The 15,690-nt window shown below is 37.6% G+C and overlaps 1 protein-coding gene across 1 annotated transcript in view; it reads left to right on the forward strand.

Annotated features, from left to right (window-relative positions):
• SsRbeta (signal sequence receptor beta) overlaps positions 1–15,690 on the forward strand; it is a 55,725-nt gene that overhangs the window by 26,420 nt on the left and 13,615 nt on the right. The window contains exon 4 of the mRNA XM_090368547.1: positions 13,611–13,722. Within this exon, the coding sequence (XP_090224673.1) occupies positions 13,611–13,722 (112 nt within the window). The remainder of the gene's footprint in view (positions 1–13,610; positions 13,723–15,690) is intronic.

Below are 15,690 nucleotides of genomic sequence, written 5' to 3' on the forward strand. Positions count from 1 at the left end.
ACTACTTTACAATTGTTGCGAGCTTTGGTGTAGGCAGAAAATGAAACTGAAGAATTGGAAACAAGCCAATTACGATATGCAACATTCTTCTCTTGTGGACAGCCTTAGCACATTTATTGGAAAACCAAGGTTTAGATAAAGGACGAGATTTTAAAGTGGAGTGTGGAATAAAGGATTCCACACTCCACTTTAAAATTCCTACAAGAATAATTTCACTGACACGATCTGAGCAAATGTTGACATCAGAAGTTTTGAAACAGTAATCCGACCAAGGAAAATAAGAAAAGAAATCTCGCAGGTCATCCCATTTTGCATTCTTGTATTGCCAAACAACACAAGGTTGGGAATAGCCATGAGATAAAGGCTCCGTTGGAGAAGAGACAATCAACAAGTTGTGATCTGAGGTGCCTCACTTCGACCGAGTACTTAGAAGGCTTGTTTGTGAGAAAAAGATCAAGCGTGTTGGCTGTATAGTTAGATTTGTCCAGTATTCTAGTAAGTAAATGAACAATCTGTGTGAGGTCATTAGTAATTGCAAAAGGCTCAGCATCTTGACCAGCTGGGTCTGTGTGACCAGAAAGTGGAAGCCAGCTGGAGTTGTGAACATTAAAATCACCAAGGAAAATTACCTCACTGTTAGGAAAGTTAGTCTGGAGAAAGTCAAGTTTCAAAAAGAGGAAGTCAAAGAGTTCCAAGTGATTAGTGGAGTTGGAAGAACGATAGAGACAACAGATGAATTTGACATAATGAGGTAGAGAGATTTTAAGCCAGGGAACATCAAAAAGAGGAGATTCCAAATTACCAAGTCTGACAGGGAATATCAGAATGGACATATGCACAAGTATCACCTTTGAGGCAAAAGGAATCATACAGTGAATAATTTGATGAGCAGTGGTTGAATATTTGAGGATCAATTGATCATGGGTGTATGGTTTTCATATGAAGTCCACAAAAATCAGTGATGACAACTAGTAATGAATTTGACATATTGTAGCCAACAGCATGGACAATCCTATGAATATTATTACAAATTAGGCTCTAAGTTTTAGTTACTACAGAGACTACTATTACAGAAGAAAAGATGCAATGTTCACACATTTTGTTTTGATCTCTTAGACTAGATTTTGAAAGGTAAATAATTCTATAAAATTTTGCATTTAGTGATAAGCCTAAAATTCCTTGCAAAATTTTTTTCACTAATTATAATTAATAAACAATAATATTCACATGCTTTTGTTTATGAGACTGCACAAAACATGTTAACTTTGGTAATGTAAGAGCAGGATGCCAGAACCAGATGGATTCTGTAGATAAATGGCATCACTGCTCCTGCCCCACTGCAATTCCTCTTTTCCATTACTTTTGTCATGATGTTTGAGCCTAGAACTGCTGAACTCACTTCTTCCCAGTGCTCCTCAGTAAGAGTTGAAGTTCATGCAGGAAATGAAATAAAGTGAGAACACTTTCTTTGAATATGGGTTGACTTAAGATTTAAAACTAGTAATTTATATTTAAATAGAAATAAGAAGGGTTGATGTTTCCTCTCTACCTGCCACTGGAATTACTCAGGGCATATCTGTAATGGCCCTTCTGTTTCATGCTATTATAGATTATCATAACCAGAGGAATTCTAGCAGCAGATCTCAGAGGAAACATTGGTTGTCCTTAATCCATTCAAAGCAAGGAAGTTATTTTAACCTATTTCAATATAATTTTCGAGCCATATTCTAACTCATTCTGTATGGAGAGAGAGTTTGCCTACTTTATTTTAATTTTCTACATGATGAACTTAATATTACTGAAGTAAACGTTTTCAATTTTCACAGATAAAGGCATGTGACCCAATACTACTTCTGCAGGACTGTAACCAAATTTACTGAATGAAAAGCTTCATAAATGTATTGTCTGTGGAGTTTCAAAATAGTATCGGTCCTTCCCTCCCCATTTATTTTATCTGAAGCCAGTGGACTTTTTTCCCAGAGTTTATTAAAGATCACATGTATTTCTCTCTCTGCCTGCCAATCCAGATCTTAAAATTTTATTCACCAAGCTCTAGCATCTTTTGCCTGAGATACCTTATGGAAAATGTGGATGGTATTAGCACTTAGGACTGATAGAATTTGGCAATAATTATGAGGGTATTCTTCGATTCATGGGAAGTACCTAGAGATTGTAGATGTAAATATCTCTTGTTTTACAAAGGGGAATCAAAGGGTGAAGAGAATACAGACATATAAGCTTGACTACTGTTCCAGGGAAAATAATGGAGTCAGTGGTTAAAGAAGTAATGTAGGATAATCTTGAGAGGAATGCAGTTAAATGGAAATCACATGTTATTGTTTGTTTTTTAGGAGCATTAGCAACTAAGGCCATATTGCTCCGGGAAATGCGGTGGTCATTCCCTGACCTTTCCACATCCTCCGTATTTGGTGGTGACGGGCTCGAACCCCGGTCTAATCAAGAAGCGTGTGCTACGCACTGTTGCTCCTTCCCACCTGGCTACGGAGGCTCCTGGAAATCACATGTAACTGCATTTCTATAGAGTGGATTTGCTATGAGGAAATCTTATGTGAACAATCTGATTAACTGCTATGATACAGTAACAAAGCAACTGGTTACAAAAAAAAATAATTTCGATGTCATATATTATTAAATTTCAGTAAAGAATGTGACACTGTTCCACATGAAAAACTGCTGTACAAATTGGAATAGTGTGGCATTCGGGACAAGTTACTACTATTATGGATAAAGAGATGGTTGAGTAGCAGGAGACAGTTGTTATCAGTGGGCACTACTCTTCTTGAGCAAATGTTATTAGTGGAGTATCCCAGGGTTTAGTGCTGGGCCCCTTACTGTTTTCAATATTTATTATGACGGCACATCAAAGTTAGCAGATACAAAGGTTGGCAGGATGGTTAATGACAGAAATCAAGTCGTAATACTGCAACAAGATGTAAGGAAAATTAGTCAGATGGGCTGAGAAGCAGCAGCTGATGTTTAACACTGATAAATGCAAGGTGCTGCATACAGGCAGCAGTAATCACGGAATAAAATATCAAGGTGGGGTGTGTTATTCTGGTGGAGAATGAAAGAGACTTAGGGTTGTTAATTGTGCACAATCCAACATGATGTTCTCTTAGCAGTGGAGATATTCGGTCTATGATATTGACAGAAGGGACAAGAAGGTGATTATACCATTGCATAAGGCAATGGTTAGGCCACATTTTGAGTACTGCATGTGGCTCTGGAAGCCCTATTTTTAGAAGGATGAGGATCTCTTGGAACAGGTGCAGAGAAGAGCAACCACATTAGTCAAGTATACAAAAGTGTACTCTTACCATAATAGACTAGTTCTGCAAATTTTAGCACTTAGAAACTAGGAATGTATGACCTCATTGAAGTATTTAAGGTAATTGATTGTTGGAATAAACTTTCATCTGGCTGTTGTGAAGGTGGATAGTTTGAATAAATTTAAGGAACACATTACAAATTATTAGAGGGGCTGGACAGATGAGTTTGGTTTTTTTTTTTTTTTTTTTTTTTTTGCCGATGCTGTACAAGCTTGCTTCCTTGCATTGTTTATCATTGCTAATACTAATTTTAGTTTGGTTATGTGGAATTAACTTGAGCTGAGTTTAGAGTTAAGTTGAGTCTGTTTATGCAAGAGATTAACCATAGAAGTAGATACACAGGAACTTCTTGTTTTGAATACTATTCTTTTAAGTTAAAGTAAATACTACTTTGCTAAGGACCTAAGTTGAAAGGTAAATTTTATTACATACCTCCACATTCAAATTGTAAAATTATAACATTCTTCAAATCATTGTTTTTTTTATGCTTTATTTTAGTTGTGTGTAATATATTCCTTTGAAGCAGCATTCTCTTCCATAAATAGCGATTTATTTTTTGGGGGAAAAAAAAGATGTTGGTTTCCCATAACTATAATCAAACATATTTCTTTTGCAACCAGTCTAAAGTGATGTCACCCTGGTTACTAGCTTGTGTGAAGGCTGTTTGACCGGCTTACAAGGGGCATTTGTAAAGTATGTGACCTGATTATGAAGAGTTTATTCTGGTAATATGTTACTTTTCAACATAGTCCCCTCCCCCTTTGGAGTCAATACACTTTTTTGCTGCTGCTGCAATGTGTTGGTTATAGTTGTGAAGTTTGGATGCCCAAGTTTTCTCTTGAGCATCCATTGCAACAATGATGTCACTATCAGCAGGTAAGAATTGACTTTCCATCAGAAGGAATTGACTTGCCCTTCTTTGAAGGGACAGAAGAGGTATATTTCCACTGTTTGGACTACTCCTTTGTCTCTGGCTGAAAGTGATGGACCCATTGTCAGAAACCTAGCAAGGAATTTTGCTGGATCTGCTTTAAAATGAAGTAAATGTTCATTTTACTTGAAAACTTGTGCACTTGCCGTCAACAATGTTGGGACCCACTGTGCTGAGATCTTTTTCATAATGAGATGCTCAGGATATTGGCAATGTCGATCACTCATCACCAGATCATGCATACTACCAACTTTTCAAGTGATGGGCGTTGCAGGCCATCCACTGTGTGTGTGTGTTATCTTCCAGACACTCCTCTCATTAAAGTTTTGCTGTCCACTTCGTAACCATAAAATAGCATTAGTAGAGGCATATGATGCAAGGAAGCAAGCTTATACAGCATCAGCCAAAAAAAAAAAAAAAAAAAAACATTCCCATTTCACCCATCCATTCACTTCAAATGTTTGTCTAGTTCTGCCTTGAATTTATTTAAGCTGTCAACTTTTACAATGACAGATGGAAGTTTGTTCCAGCAATCAACCACCTGCTGGCTAAAGGCAAATTTCTACACATCTATTCTACAACTGTCCTTCCTCAATTTGAGTTTGTTCCCTAAGGCAATTAATCTGGCAATTAATGCTCTTCATAAGAGCAACCCTTTGTTCCATTCACTAATCTTGTTGCCCTTCTCTGTACTCGTTCCAGCAGCTCTACATCCTTACTAAAATGAGATCTCCAGACCTGTATACAGTACTCAAGGTGTGGCCTGACCATGGCCTTATACAAGGGGATAATCACCTCCTTATCCCTACTAGAAAAATTCCCGTATATCATTGACAAGACACCATCTGCACTGCTCAGAAAACTTCATATCTGACTGCAAAATTACCCCCAGGTCCCTTTCATTCTCTACCACCCTGAGTGTACTTGATCCTCAGTTTATACGTTACTCTGGGGTTACTGCTACCCGTATGCAGTACTTTACATTTGTCAACGTTAAACTTCAGTTGCCACCTCTCAGCTCATCTATTCAACTTTTCTAGATCCTGTTGCAGTAGCACACTGTCATTAACAACCCTGCCAACCTTTGTATCATCTGCAAACTTCGACATTAAGCCTGATATACCTTCATCAATATCATTGATAAATATACAAAAGAACAGTGGGCCCAAAACCGAACCCTGGGGAACTGCACTAATAACATTTGTCCACGAAGAGCAGTATTCATTGATTACCACTCTGTCTTCTCCCACTCAACCATCCCTTTAAATCATAGCAGCAACTAAGGAAGTGGCATGCTCCCCAGTGGTGTAACCATATCATCGTGAATTGCCTTTGGTGTTAGTCCCTTTTTTCCGAAATATTGGATGACTGATTTTGTTCATCTTTCCTCATTGATACAACTTTGTTGACTTGAGGACCTGTAATTAAAAAAAAAAAAAAAAAAAACCATTATTGAAACTGCATGACACTTGGTGGTTGTTGTTATTTGGATTTTAGTTATTTGGTTAGCATTAGCAACTAAGGCCATATTGCTCCGGGGATATGCGGTGGTCATCCCTGACCTTTCCGTATCCTTCGTATTTGGTGGTCACGGGCTCGAACCCCGGTCTAATCAAGAAGCGTGTGCTATGCACTGCTGCTCCTTCCCACCTGGCTATGGAGGCGCCTACACTTGGTGGATTACTCTGTGAAGTGTGAGATACATTAAGTACACTTCTCTTTCATAACAGACTTTTCAAATGCCCCTTGTACATAGCTGTAAATTGCAAGAGCACCCCTTGCTAAGTTATAAAGTTCACTGAATCAGTGACAGTAGCAAAAAAAAAAAAAAAAAAAAAAAGAATACTCTCTCTGCAGGTATGTGCAATTATACATAATAAATAACATTGGGCTGTGTGATTAGCAATGACCAACAACAACAACTGAAAGATTCTTCAAATTTTAAATGAGAATTGTGAAAATTCTGTATATAGTGTATAGTATGTTCATGTGTAACGGCACCAGGGGTTTTCCCCATCATCTCTGTGTTGCTTTCATTGTGAGTGTAACAGTTCACTGTAAAGGCCAGAGATTTAAAATGTATGGATATTGTATGAATGTAGTGTTGTGTATTGTTGGAAACTTTTGTATAGTGCTAATATGACTAAAAATTTCTCTTTAATACCGATGATACTTTTTAATACTTTGAATTAATTTATTAGCCACACAATGCTGCAGCCAGTAAACACAGTACAACAATGTTCTGTTGTGGAATTAGTTTTCAGCTGCATTTATGTGCGCTTCGAAGTTATTATTCATTAACAAACTGAACAATTAACAAATGCACTTCAACTGCTGTCTGCATTTTCTGTCACATGCTGCTGTGTTTGAATGGAATTTTAAGTGATGATTTGAATATGTTTGGTTGCTCAGCAAGCAGTGCTTATCGGCAATTAATTCAATATGTTGATGGCAATTTCCTGCAACTTATAAATGATAATGAATTATTTCTGAAGTCCATCATTGCCAGGAACAAGACTTGGTATTTTCTCTGCAACCTACAAACAAAGCCCGAATCATTTACAGGCTGGCTTCGTTTTACCGTGATTAATTCGTCCCCTAAGTGCATTGTGCAGGATGGAGACGCATTAATCAAATGTAATAATCAATAGAAAAAATTATAATTGGTCTGTGACCTTCAGGAATGGCCACGACTTTTTAACTGCATGCCATGTAAAAGATAATGAAAATAATTATAAAATTAAATGTTTATTGCATAAAATACACAATGAAGAAACTATTTGTTACGGAAATATTTGAACAGTGTTGGCTTTTTTTCATCAGTCAATTTCTGGCAGTCGACAACAATTTTCTCTAAGCCCTGCAAAATAAATATCGCAGAACCTTAAACCTTTTGTTTGAGGTTCTCTGCGATTTGCAAGATTTCATCTAGTTCTTTTACCGTTATCGCCTTTGCAGTAAAATTTTCATCTGGATCATTTAAAAATTAAAAATTTTTTTTTTTTTTGCATTTAAAAATTAGAATTTTTAAATGCAAGTGCCCATGACTTTATTAGCGGAGACAAACAAATAACTCTCGTCTGCTTCCAATGGTTGTTGGAATACACTGAGCAAATGCTTGTTTATTGCCCTTCCAATGCGCGATTCAAATCTTTTTCAACTATCACATAAAAAAAAAAAAAGATCGCATTAACTGGAAATTTGCATTGTGAAAAGTGGTATAATTTGTTTCAAATAGCGGTAACTGATAAACGCATTAATCGAACTCGCGTCATGTGAGGCCTGGCTGTATTTGAAATTGCCTTGTGCTGCAACTGAAAAAAATTTCTGCAAAAGGGAATGTAATGTTAGAAGCTTCTTTTGGCCATCATGTTATTGTGCAGTAAGGATTCATTTCTCAAGATTTAAGTTCTGACAAGGCTGCATGAAAAATTCAAAGGAAGAGACCTGAATTGTGGTAGGATGGTTGGACGCTCCATCAAACAATGTTCCAGCACATAACTGCTCTGTTTGCCAGTTTCTGGCCAAAAAACAAATCCCTGTGAGTGAACATGCACCCAGTACTCACCAGACCTAGTCCCTTTTGACTTTTTTCTCTTCCTTAAACTGAAAAGTGTACTCTAAGGAAACCCATTTTCACTCCATTGACGACAGAAAAAAATGACTGAACTGTTAAAAGGGCTTAGACTTCCAGAAATGTTTCTGTATTTGGAATAAATGTATTGAACAGTGTGTGAGCCCAAGGCTCACTCACACTGTTCCATACATTTCTTACAATTCTATACATTTTGAAGGGGATAACTTTTAAGGTATAAAATATTTAATTATATTATTTTATTGCAACAGTCTTGTTATTTAATACCCACATCCTTTCCTACTCACCTGACTTTTCGCCATTTTTTTCCCTCTTTGTGTAGCAGGTCATTGCTTCTGCTCCGAACAACAGGTTATTAATGTAATAACTCAAAGTGCTGTTATTAATGTAACAATTCAAGGTGCTAGCTGTATTATCCAGCCAGAATATTTGCAGAACTGACACCAGTGATTGTACTAATGTGGCAGACGTGCATTATTGCTCAAGGAGAGCACTTTTGATAGTGGCTATATCTAGGTGTAGTTAAGTTAAATTCCAGATAATTTCTTCACTTTTGGTTAATGTAAGCCCACATCATCCCAAATCATTTTGAAAGGTTGTATGGTCCTGTTCTAATTGGAAATTATTGTTAAGTATCAAAGCATCTACTCTTAATTCTAAACACAGTTAAATAGATGATGGCACATTCCTGTAGAATTTCAAGGACAGTCTGTATATATATACAGTAAGGCGCCTCCGTAGCCAGGTGGGAAGGAGCAGCAGTGCGTAGCACACGCTTCTTGATTAGACCGGGGTTCGAGCCCGTCACCACCAACTTTTTATAATATGACCGGTATTTGGCGCATTATAGCCTCAGTTGCTGATGCGCCAATAAAACCCAAACCAACCAACCAACCAGCCCGTCACCACCAAATATGGAGAATGCGGAAAGGTCAGGGAATGACCATTGCATATCCGGGAGCAATATGGCCTTAGTTGCTAATGCTCCTAAAAACCAAATAACAAACAAACATATATACAGTAAGTGCCAGTTATAGTGATTACATTTGCTAATTGAATTTTGATTCTAATAAATGGCAATTCTAATAAGCGAAAATCAACAGATATCCGGACGGTAATAATAAAGTGCACAAATTTGCACTTTATTACCGGTTTTAAATGATGCATTAAAATTGGAAGAATATTATCTACAGGTTAGCAAAATAAAAATAAATTTATACTTACGTGCTAGCAAAGTGACATATTAAGCATAACACTTTGTAATATGATTATAAGCCGACCAGGTTGGCCGGGTGGGTAAAGTGCCTGCCTGGCAACCCAAAGGTCGCGGGTTCAAATCTTGCCTCGGGCTTGGATCAAAGTACTGCAAAAAAAAACCCTTGGGAGGTGCATTATGGCCACAGAAGCCGATGCGCCAACAACTACCCAAAAAAAAAAAAAAAAAAAAAGAAGAAGAAAAAGTAATATGATTATAATTTAAAATAGTCAGTTATTTTAGATTACTTTGAATTATCACCACAAAGTCTATTTATAGATCTTTCAATATTGTATAGCAGTCTATATTCACAATCGCTTTCACCAGTTTCTTCCAACGCTCTCCTCAGGATGGCTATAGCTTCACGAGTTTGCCGTTTTGTAACTGGAATTCGTTCGGGGTTCATCTTTATTTTCCTCCTCCTCCTCTGCAGAATTATCAGTAACAGATTAGGCAATTTCTTCATTTGTTAAAGCTGTTATTTGTTTTCTTTTTTTTTTTTAGGAGCATTAGCAACTAAGGCCATATTGCTCCGGGGCTATGCAGTGGTCATTCTCTGACCTTTCCGCATCCTCCGTATTTGGTGGTCACGGGCTTGAACCCCGTTCTAATCAAGAAGCTTGTGCTACGCACTGCTGCTCCTGCCCACCTGGCTATGGTGGCACCTGTTAAAGCTGTAGTAACTTGTAGATCACCTTTTATGTCCACCCAATCATTAAACTCCTGTTAACTTCAGGCTTTTCAACATGATCAGTATTGTGACTTAGTTGCCCATTATGAATAATTAATCCACAATTTTTGAAACAGTTGCTAATGCATGTTTTTGAAACTTCATTCCAGGCACTCATTGTCATATGAAGTGCATCTAGAACAGTTACTGCTTTGCGATATCAGATGATGTTCCCAAACCTTCATCTATAGACTGGACGATTCTTTGCCTCATATCCGATCTATAAAAGGTATTAAAGGTTTTTATTATTCTCTGGTCGAGAGGTTGAATTAGTGCTGTGGTATTCGAAGATAGAAAAACTAATTCAGCGTTTCTGAAAGTCAACTTTGTCCAAAACCAATGCAATTTTTTTGTTTTTCTTATCCAATTGCAAATCCCATTTATGAAGATAATCTTCCAATAAAGAAGCTGTCATCCAAGCATTATTGGCATATTCAGCAGGCAGCTGTTTTACTCCTTTAAAACATCCAGGCAGTTTACTCTACCCTTGCCTATAACTAACGGCTTCATCTTGATTGTTCCTGTCATGTTGCATGTTAAAAGAACTGTAATTCTGTCCTTGATCTTTCCTGCAGACGCAGAGGAATTTTTAAAAATCATGCAGTGGTAGCCCTGTAGTACAACTCTGTTTCATCTGCATTAAAAATGTCTTCAGGATTATAAGTGCTTAACAGTTTGCCAAGAGGTTTTCAACCAGGTATCAGGCTGCAGAACCATCGGAATCCTGTTTTTCTCCGTGAAGTTTTTTGTAAACAATATCATGCCTCTCCTTCCATCTTGTCAGCTGTCCATCCGTTTCCTTAAACTCTTCATGTAGTTTTTCAGCAAAATCATTAGCTTTTTGAAGAAGAATGCTACGATTGATTGGTGCATTAAATGAGCTGGCCTGTTTGAACTAAACGAACAGAGCTTCATCTACTGTTTGGCATTTCCCTTCATGCTTCCTTTTTCTGGTTTCACTAATCATATTAGTGTTTAATGTGTGACAGGATTTTAATAATTTTGATGAAAATGACTGAGGCACTCCTAATTTTACTGCCTCTTCCCTTTGAGGCACATTGCCTGAGTTTAATTTATTGTACATTTCTATAATTTGTAACTTGTCTTTTACATTCGAATTCACTCTTTCTGTTCACTGACGTTTTTTTTTTTGGTAGTAAAATTTAAAACACAGTAAAAAAGATGTGTCAATCAATAAAGCATACGACACATGCAAGTGAGACGAAGTTTAGATATAGAAATGAAGAGCAGATTTCAGTGAAGGGGAAACACATTTCACCATTATAACGTGAAAACACAGAATTCCAACTATTGATATTATCGCAAATTCAACAAGATTGAGTTTACTACCCGTTTATTGCACTAACAGAACTGCATTAGTGGAAAAACCCATTAAAACAGAAACTGCAAATGTTTTTAATGTTTTATGGTTTTGACCTTCAGAATTGTACTTTAGAAAAATATCAGAGGTGTTCACAATTGATTCTTATAACAGATGTGATTCTAATAAACAGTTCAAGTATAGTGCATTTTATTGATTTGAATCGGTTCTTTGAAATTTGATTCTATAAAGCAGCTGATTCTAAATAACCGGCACTTACTCTACAGGCATAATTTTGATACCGCATTGAAACAACCTTCATGTTCATACTCCTTTAGGTTCACACTTGGAAAAACATATATACATGCATACAAAAGGATTAAATGCATTTTTGTTTTTAAGTGTGTGCTTTGACATTTTGAGAGTAAGAAGTGTATTGACATCAGAACCTGCTTGTGTGACAAAAAAATTCAGTAAAGTATCTGTTATAGTAGATACTGTCACTATTGTAATCTTGTGATAGAAAAAATATCTGGTTAGAGAACAACCAGATATATATTTTTTTATCATAGGTTACAGTTGACAAGATGAATAAATCTAATTTGATATTGTTAATGGTTAAGGCTATGCTTAAACTAAACCAGACTAATAATAGGTAAGAATCACAGGCAGTCACATATAATGCAGATATTTCCAGTATTACACTTTTTTTTTTTTTTTTTTTATAAATTAATTCCCCATATTTATAATTCTTCAGGACTAGAATTAATACTGAAAATCATAGAAGTGGTTCATAACACTTTTTTCCAGCTATTTAATGTATATCTCATACCATATAATATTTCAGTCTTCTGTTTTACCGCAGATATGAAATTGTTCTTGTGTTGTAATCATAGTGTTATAATGTTATTTTACTACACACACCAACATAGCTGTTCACCATGTTTTATCCACCATAGCTGTACCTTCTCTGTATGTACAACTGTAACTTACTCATAAATTCTAATTAGGTTTTATTGTTATAGGCTTTCTTAAAACTACCAAGAATTTAAATAAATATTACTGATTGTAATGTTAAATGTTCTGTATCCATTTGCTTAGTGACCTCTTTATTAAATATATGTATTTAGTAGTGAATAAGTCTCCCTTTATGCCCTCAGAACAGTCTGGATTCAGCAAAGTGTAGAAAGTGTGGATCTCTACTGCAAAGAGATAGTTCCTCATCCTACAGGTGCTCAGATGGATTGAGATCTGGTGACTGTGCACTGTAGTAGGCTGAATTCACTCATGTTCCTGGAACCGGTTCTGTACAATTGTGGTCTTATGACATGCTGCATTATCCTGTTGGAAGAAGAATCCATATGTAGATGGATGTACACTGCAACAGGTTATCTGGAAATAAATTCCAGCTAACCTGTTGCATCCAGATGTTTCACTGATATTAAGGACACAATGTGCACAAAAAAAAAAACCACTCCTTGCACTATTATGCTGTCACTACCAGCCTGTATTGTGGATACCTCGTAGAATAGGTCCATGGATTCACGATGTGCCATATTCTAGTCCTCCCCTCACAGTGAAACAGCAGTAAGCAGGATTTTTGATTTGTCAGGCCAGACAACACTTCAAATTCTCCATGCGCACTGGTGTTCTTGAGCTTACTGTAACTGTACCTTTTTTTCCTTTTTTGCTGACAGAACTTGGTTTCATCATCAGCTGAGATGCATTCTTGACAAGGTACAATGAGTTGTGCATTCTGCAAGTTTTTTGGTTACCACAGTTTTACACCTCTGGTAACCAAAAAAATATTCTTGTTGTCCTTTGTTGGTATCCCACATAAACCAGTTGTTTTCAACTTCAGGACCATCATTGGTCGAATGTTATTTGGTTTATTGGATCGGTCTTAATACTCCCAAGAGACACTCGCATGTGAAAACCCTAGCAAGGTTGCAGTTTCTGAGAAACTCATACCGGAGAGTCTGGCTCTGACTACCATGCCATGTTCATAGTCACTTAAATCTTGCTAATTATGTCACTGAATTGCACACATACAGTATTCCTACATATCTGCCCACCTGCCACATGATCGTTTTATCAGTGCTCCATTTCATGAGACAGGTAGATGTATCTGTTAAAGTGGTCAGTCAGTCATACATTTCAGTGTTGTCTTCTAGTCATGTCCTTTTGTGAATGTAAAACCCCTTAGCAACCTAGCCAAGAAAGATAAATTATTTATACTTGAACTTCTTTATTTTCAAATAGTACAGAATGCTGTGTGGACAAATATGTCTTCAGTATGGGGAAAAGACAAAAATGTTTAACTTTGTTATTTAATTTATTGATACTGTCATTGGAATGGTGGTGAAATACATAAATGTTTGCTTCTGAGTACCGAGATGTTATCCTTGATTTATTATCCATTTCACAGTGGAAGTAATATTACGCATACTGTTGTTGTGAGACCAAGAAAAGCAGGCTACTATAACTTTACAGCAGCAGAAGTCACTTATTTACCATCAGAAGATGCCCAAGAAGTACAGGTATGATTCATTGTAAACTTTTATAGTGACATTTAATTTTTTGATGTCGATAACATTTTGGTTTCAAAAAATAAACAAGAATAAATGTTCCTGCTTTCTTTAAGTTATTTATTCTTTCTAAATGTCTATACTTATTATTATCCTGAATATTATACGTAGTAAATGTACACTGAGTGATCACTGAATTATGACCACCTACCTAATACTTTGTAGGTCCTCCTTTTGCCCTCAGTATAGCAGCTATTCAACGTGGCATTGATTCAACAAGATGTCGGAAGCGTTCAGAGGTATGGCCAACCAAGCTGTGTGTGTAATGCGGTATGGAGGTGATTGGTGTATCCAGGTGCCTGATATGCCTTTCCATAGTGTCCCACAAGTGCTTTATGGCATTGACATCCTGGGAGTTCGCAGGCCAGTCGATATGCTGGAAGTCAGAACTGTGTTCCACAAACCATTCCTGCACAACAAGTGCCCGATGACTCGGTGCATTGTCATCTTGGAAGACACCATCGCCATTCGGGGGAAAAGTGTAACATAGCGGGTGTACACAGTCAGCAAGCAGTTGACGATAGCGGAGACCACTGATACGTTGTTCCACATGCACCAGGGGGTCCAAGTTCCTGCTAGTGAAACATGCTCCACACCATACAATCACTTCCACCGGCCTGCACTTTTGATACCATACATGATGGATGAAGAGCCTCATGTTGTTGATGCCAAATCCATACACGACCATCCATGGTGTGGAGTAAATAATGACTCATCCGACTAGCACACCTTCTTCCAGTCTTCTAACATCCAACTTGCATGCTCTTTGCACCAGGTGAGTCTTTTACACCAGTGAACCTTGGTTAGGAGAGGATGCCGTAGAGGTTGTCTGCTGGTATAGCCCATACGTGCGACGCATGGTCATGCCAGATATTGTTCTGGGTTGGCCCATGTTGTGTTGGGTAGTCAACTCTTCAATAGTGCAGTGCTGCGCCTGTTTGCGTCGTCAGACCCAGCGCTCACCTCTAGGGTGCCTCCGTAGCCAGGTGGGCAGGAGCAGCAGTGTGTAGCACACGCTTCTTGATTAGACCAGGGTTCGAGCCTGTGCCCACCAAATATGGGAGGTTGCAGAAAGGTCAGGGAATGACCACCGCATATCCCCGGAGCAATATGGCCTTAGTTGCTAATGCTCCTAAAAACCAAATAACAAACAACAACAAGCTCACCTCTAACATCAACCTTTCACTGACCTTTGCCGTTTTGCCATCGTGTCGTTGTTTGGCCATTTTGACGCCAGTCCTGGTACACTTTAACTACGTTGGCTCTCGAACACCCCACCAGTTCAGCCAGTTGGGAAATCGAGGCACAGCTCATTGAGCACCCACAATCTGTCCTTTATCAAAATCTGATAAATCCTTTCTTTTACCCATCACGCTCGGAATTTTACTACCTACTGAACCACTGCCACCTTATCTATGCTATGTAGGTTGACTAACTCCGCACTCACGTGATCAACAGGTCGCATTCAGTTTTCATAGGGGTAGTCATAATTCAGCGATCACTCAGTGTATATGTCACTATGGTTTTGCAAATCAGTTTTGGGCTATCAACCTTTTATTCAGTTTTCCTCTGTGTTTTCCTGTTTCTTAGATCTTTAGCCCTACTCAGAATAAGCCCTCAGTTCCCCACAGCATTCAGCCACCTTCTCTTGGCCTATTATCATTCATTTTTGCTTCAGATATCCTTTTAGCTATTTCTCTTCTCTCATCCTATTTGTTATTCTGTTTTTTTTCTTTTTTCCCTTCACATTTCCTTATTTGTAATACAGTCTTACCCTGTAAAGGCTGCGGGTGGGGAACCTGCAGCCTTCTGTCTGTTTCTCTCAAATGCAAAATCTGCCTTTTATTTCATGACAACACTAAACTCAAAATATTTTTATTTTTTTATATATCATTATTCTCCTTATATAATTTAGTTTAC

Source organism: Mastigoproctus giganteus, chromosome 2 (assembly GCF_048544385.1).
Source record: "Mastigoproctus giganteus isolate SK-2022 chromosome 2, ASM4854438v1, whole genome shotgun sequence".
NCBI lineage: Eukaryota > Metazoa > Arthropoda > Arachnida > Uropygi > Thelyphonidae > Mastigoproctus > Mastigoproctus giganteus.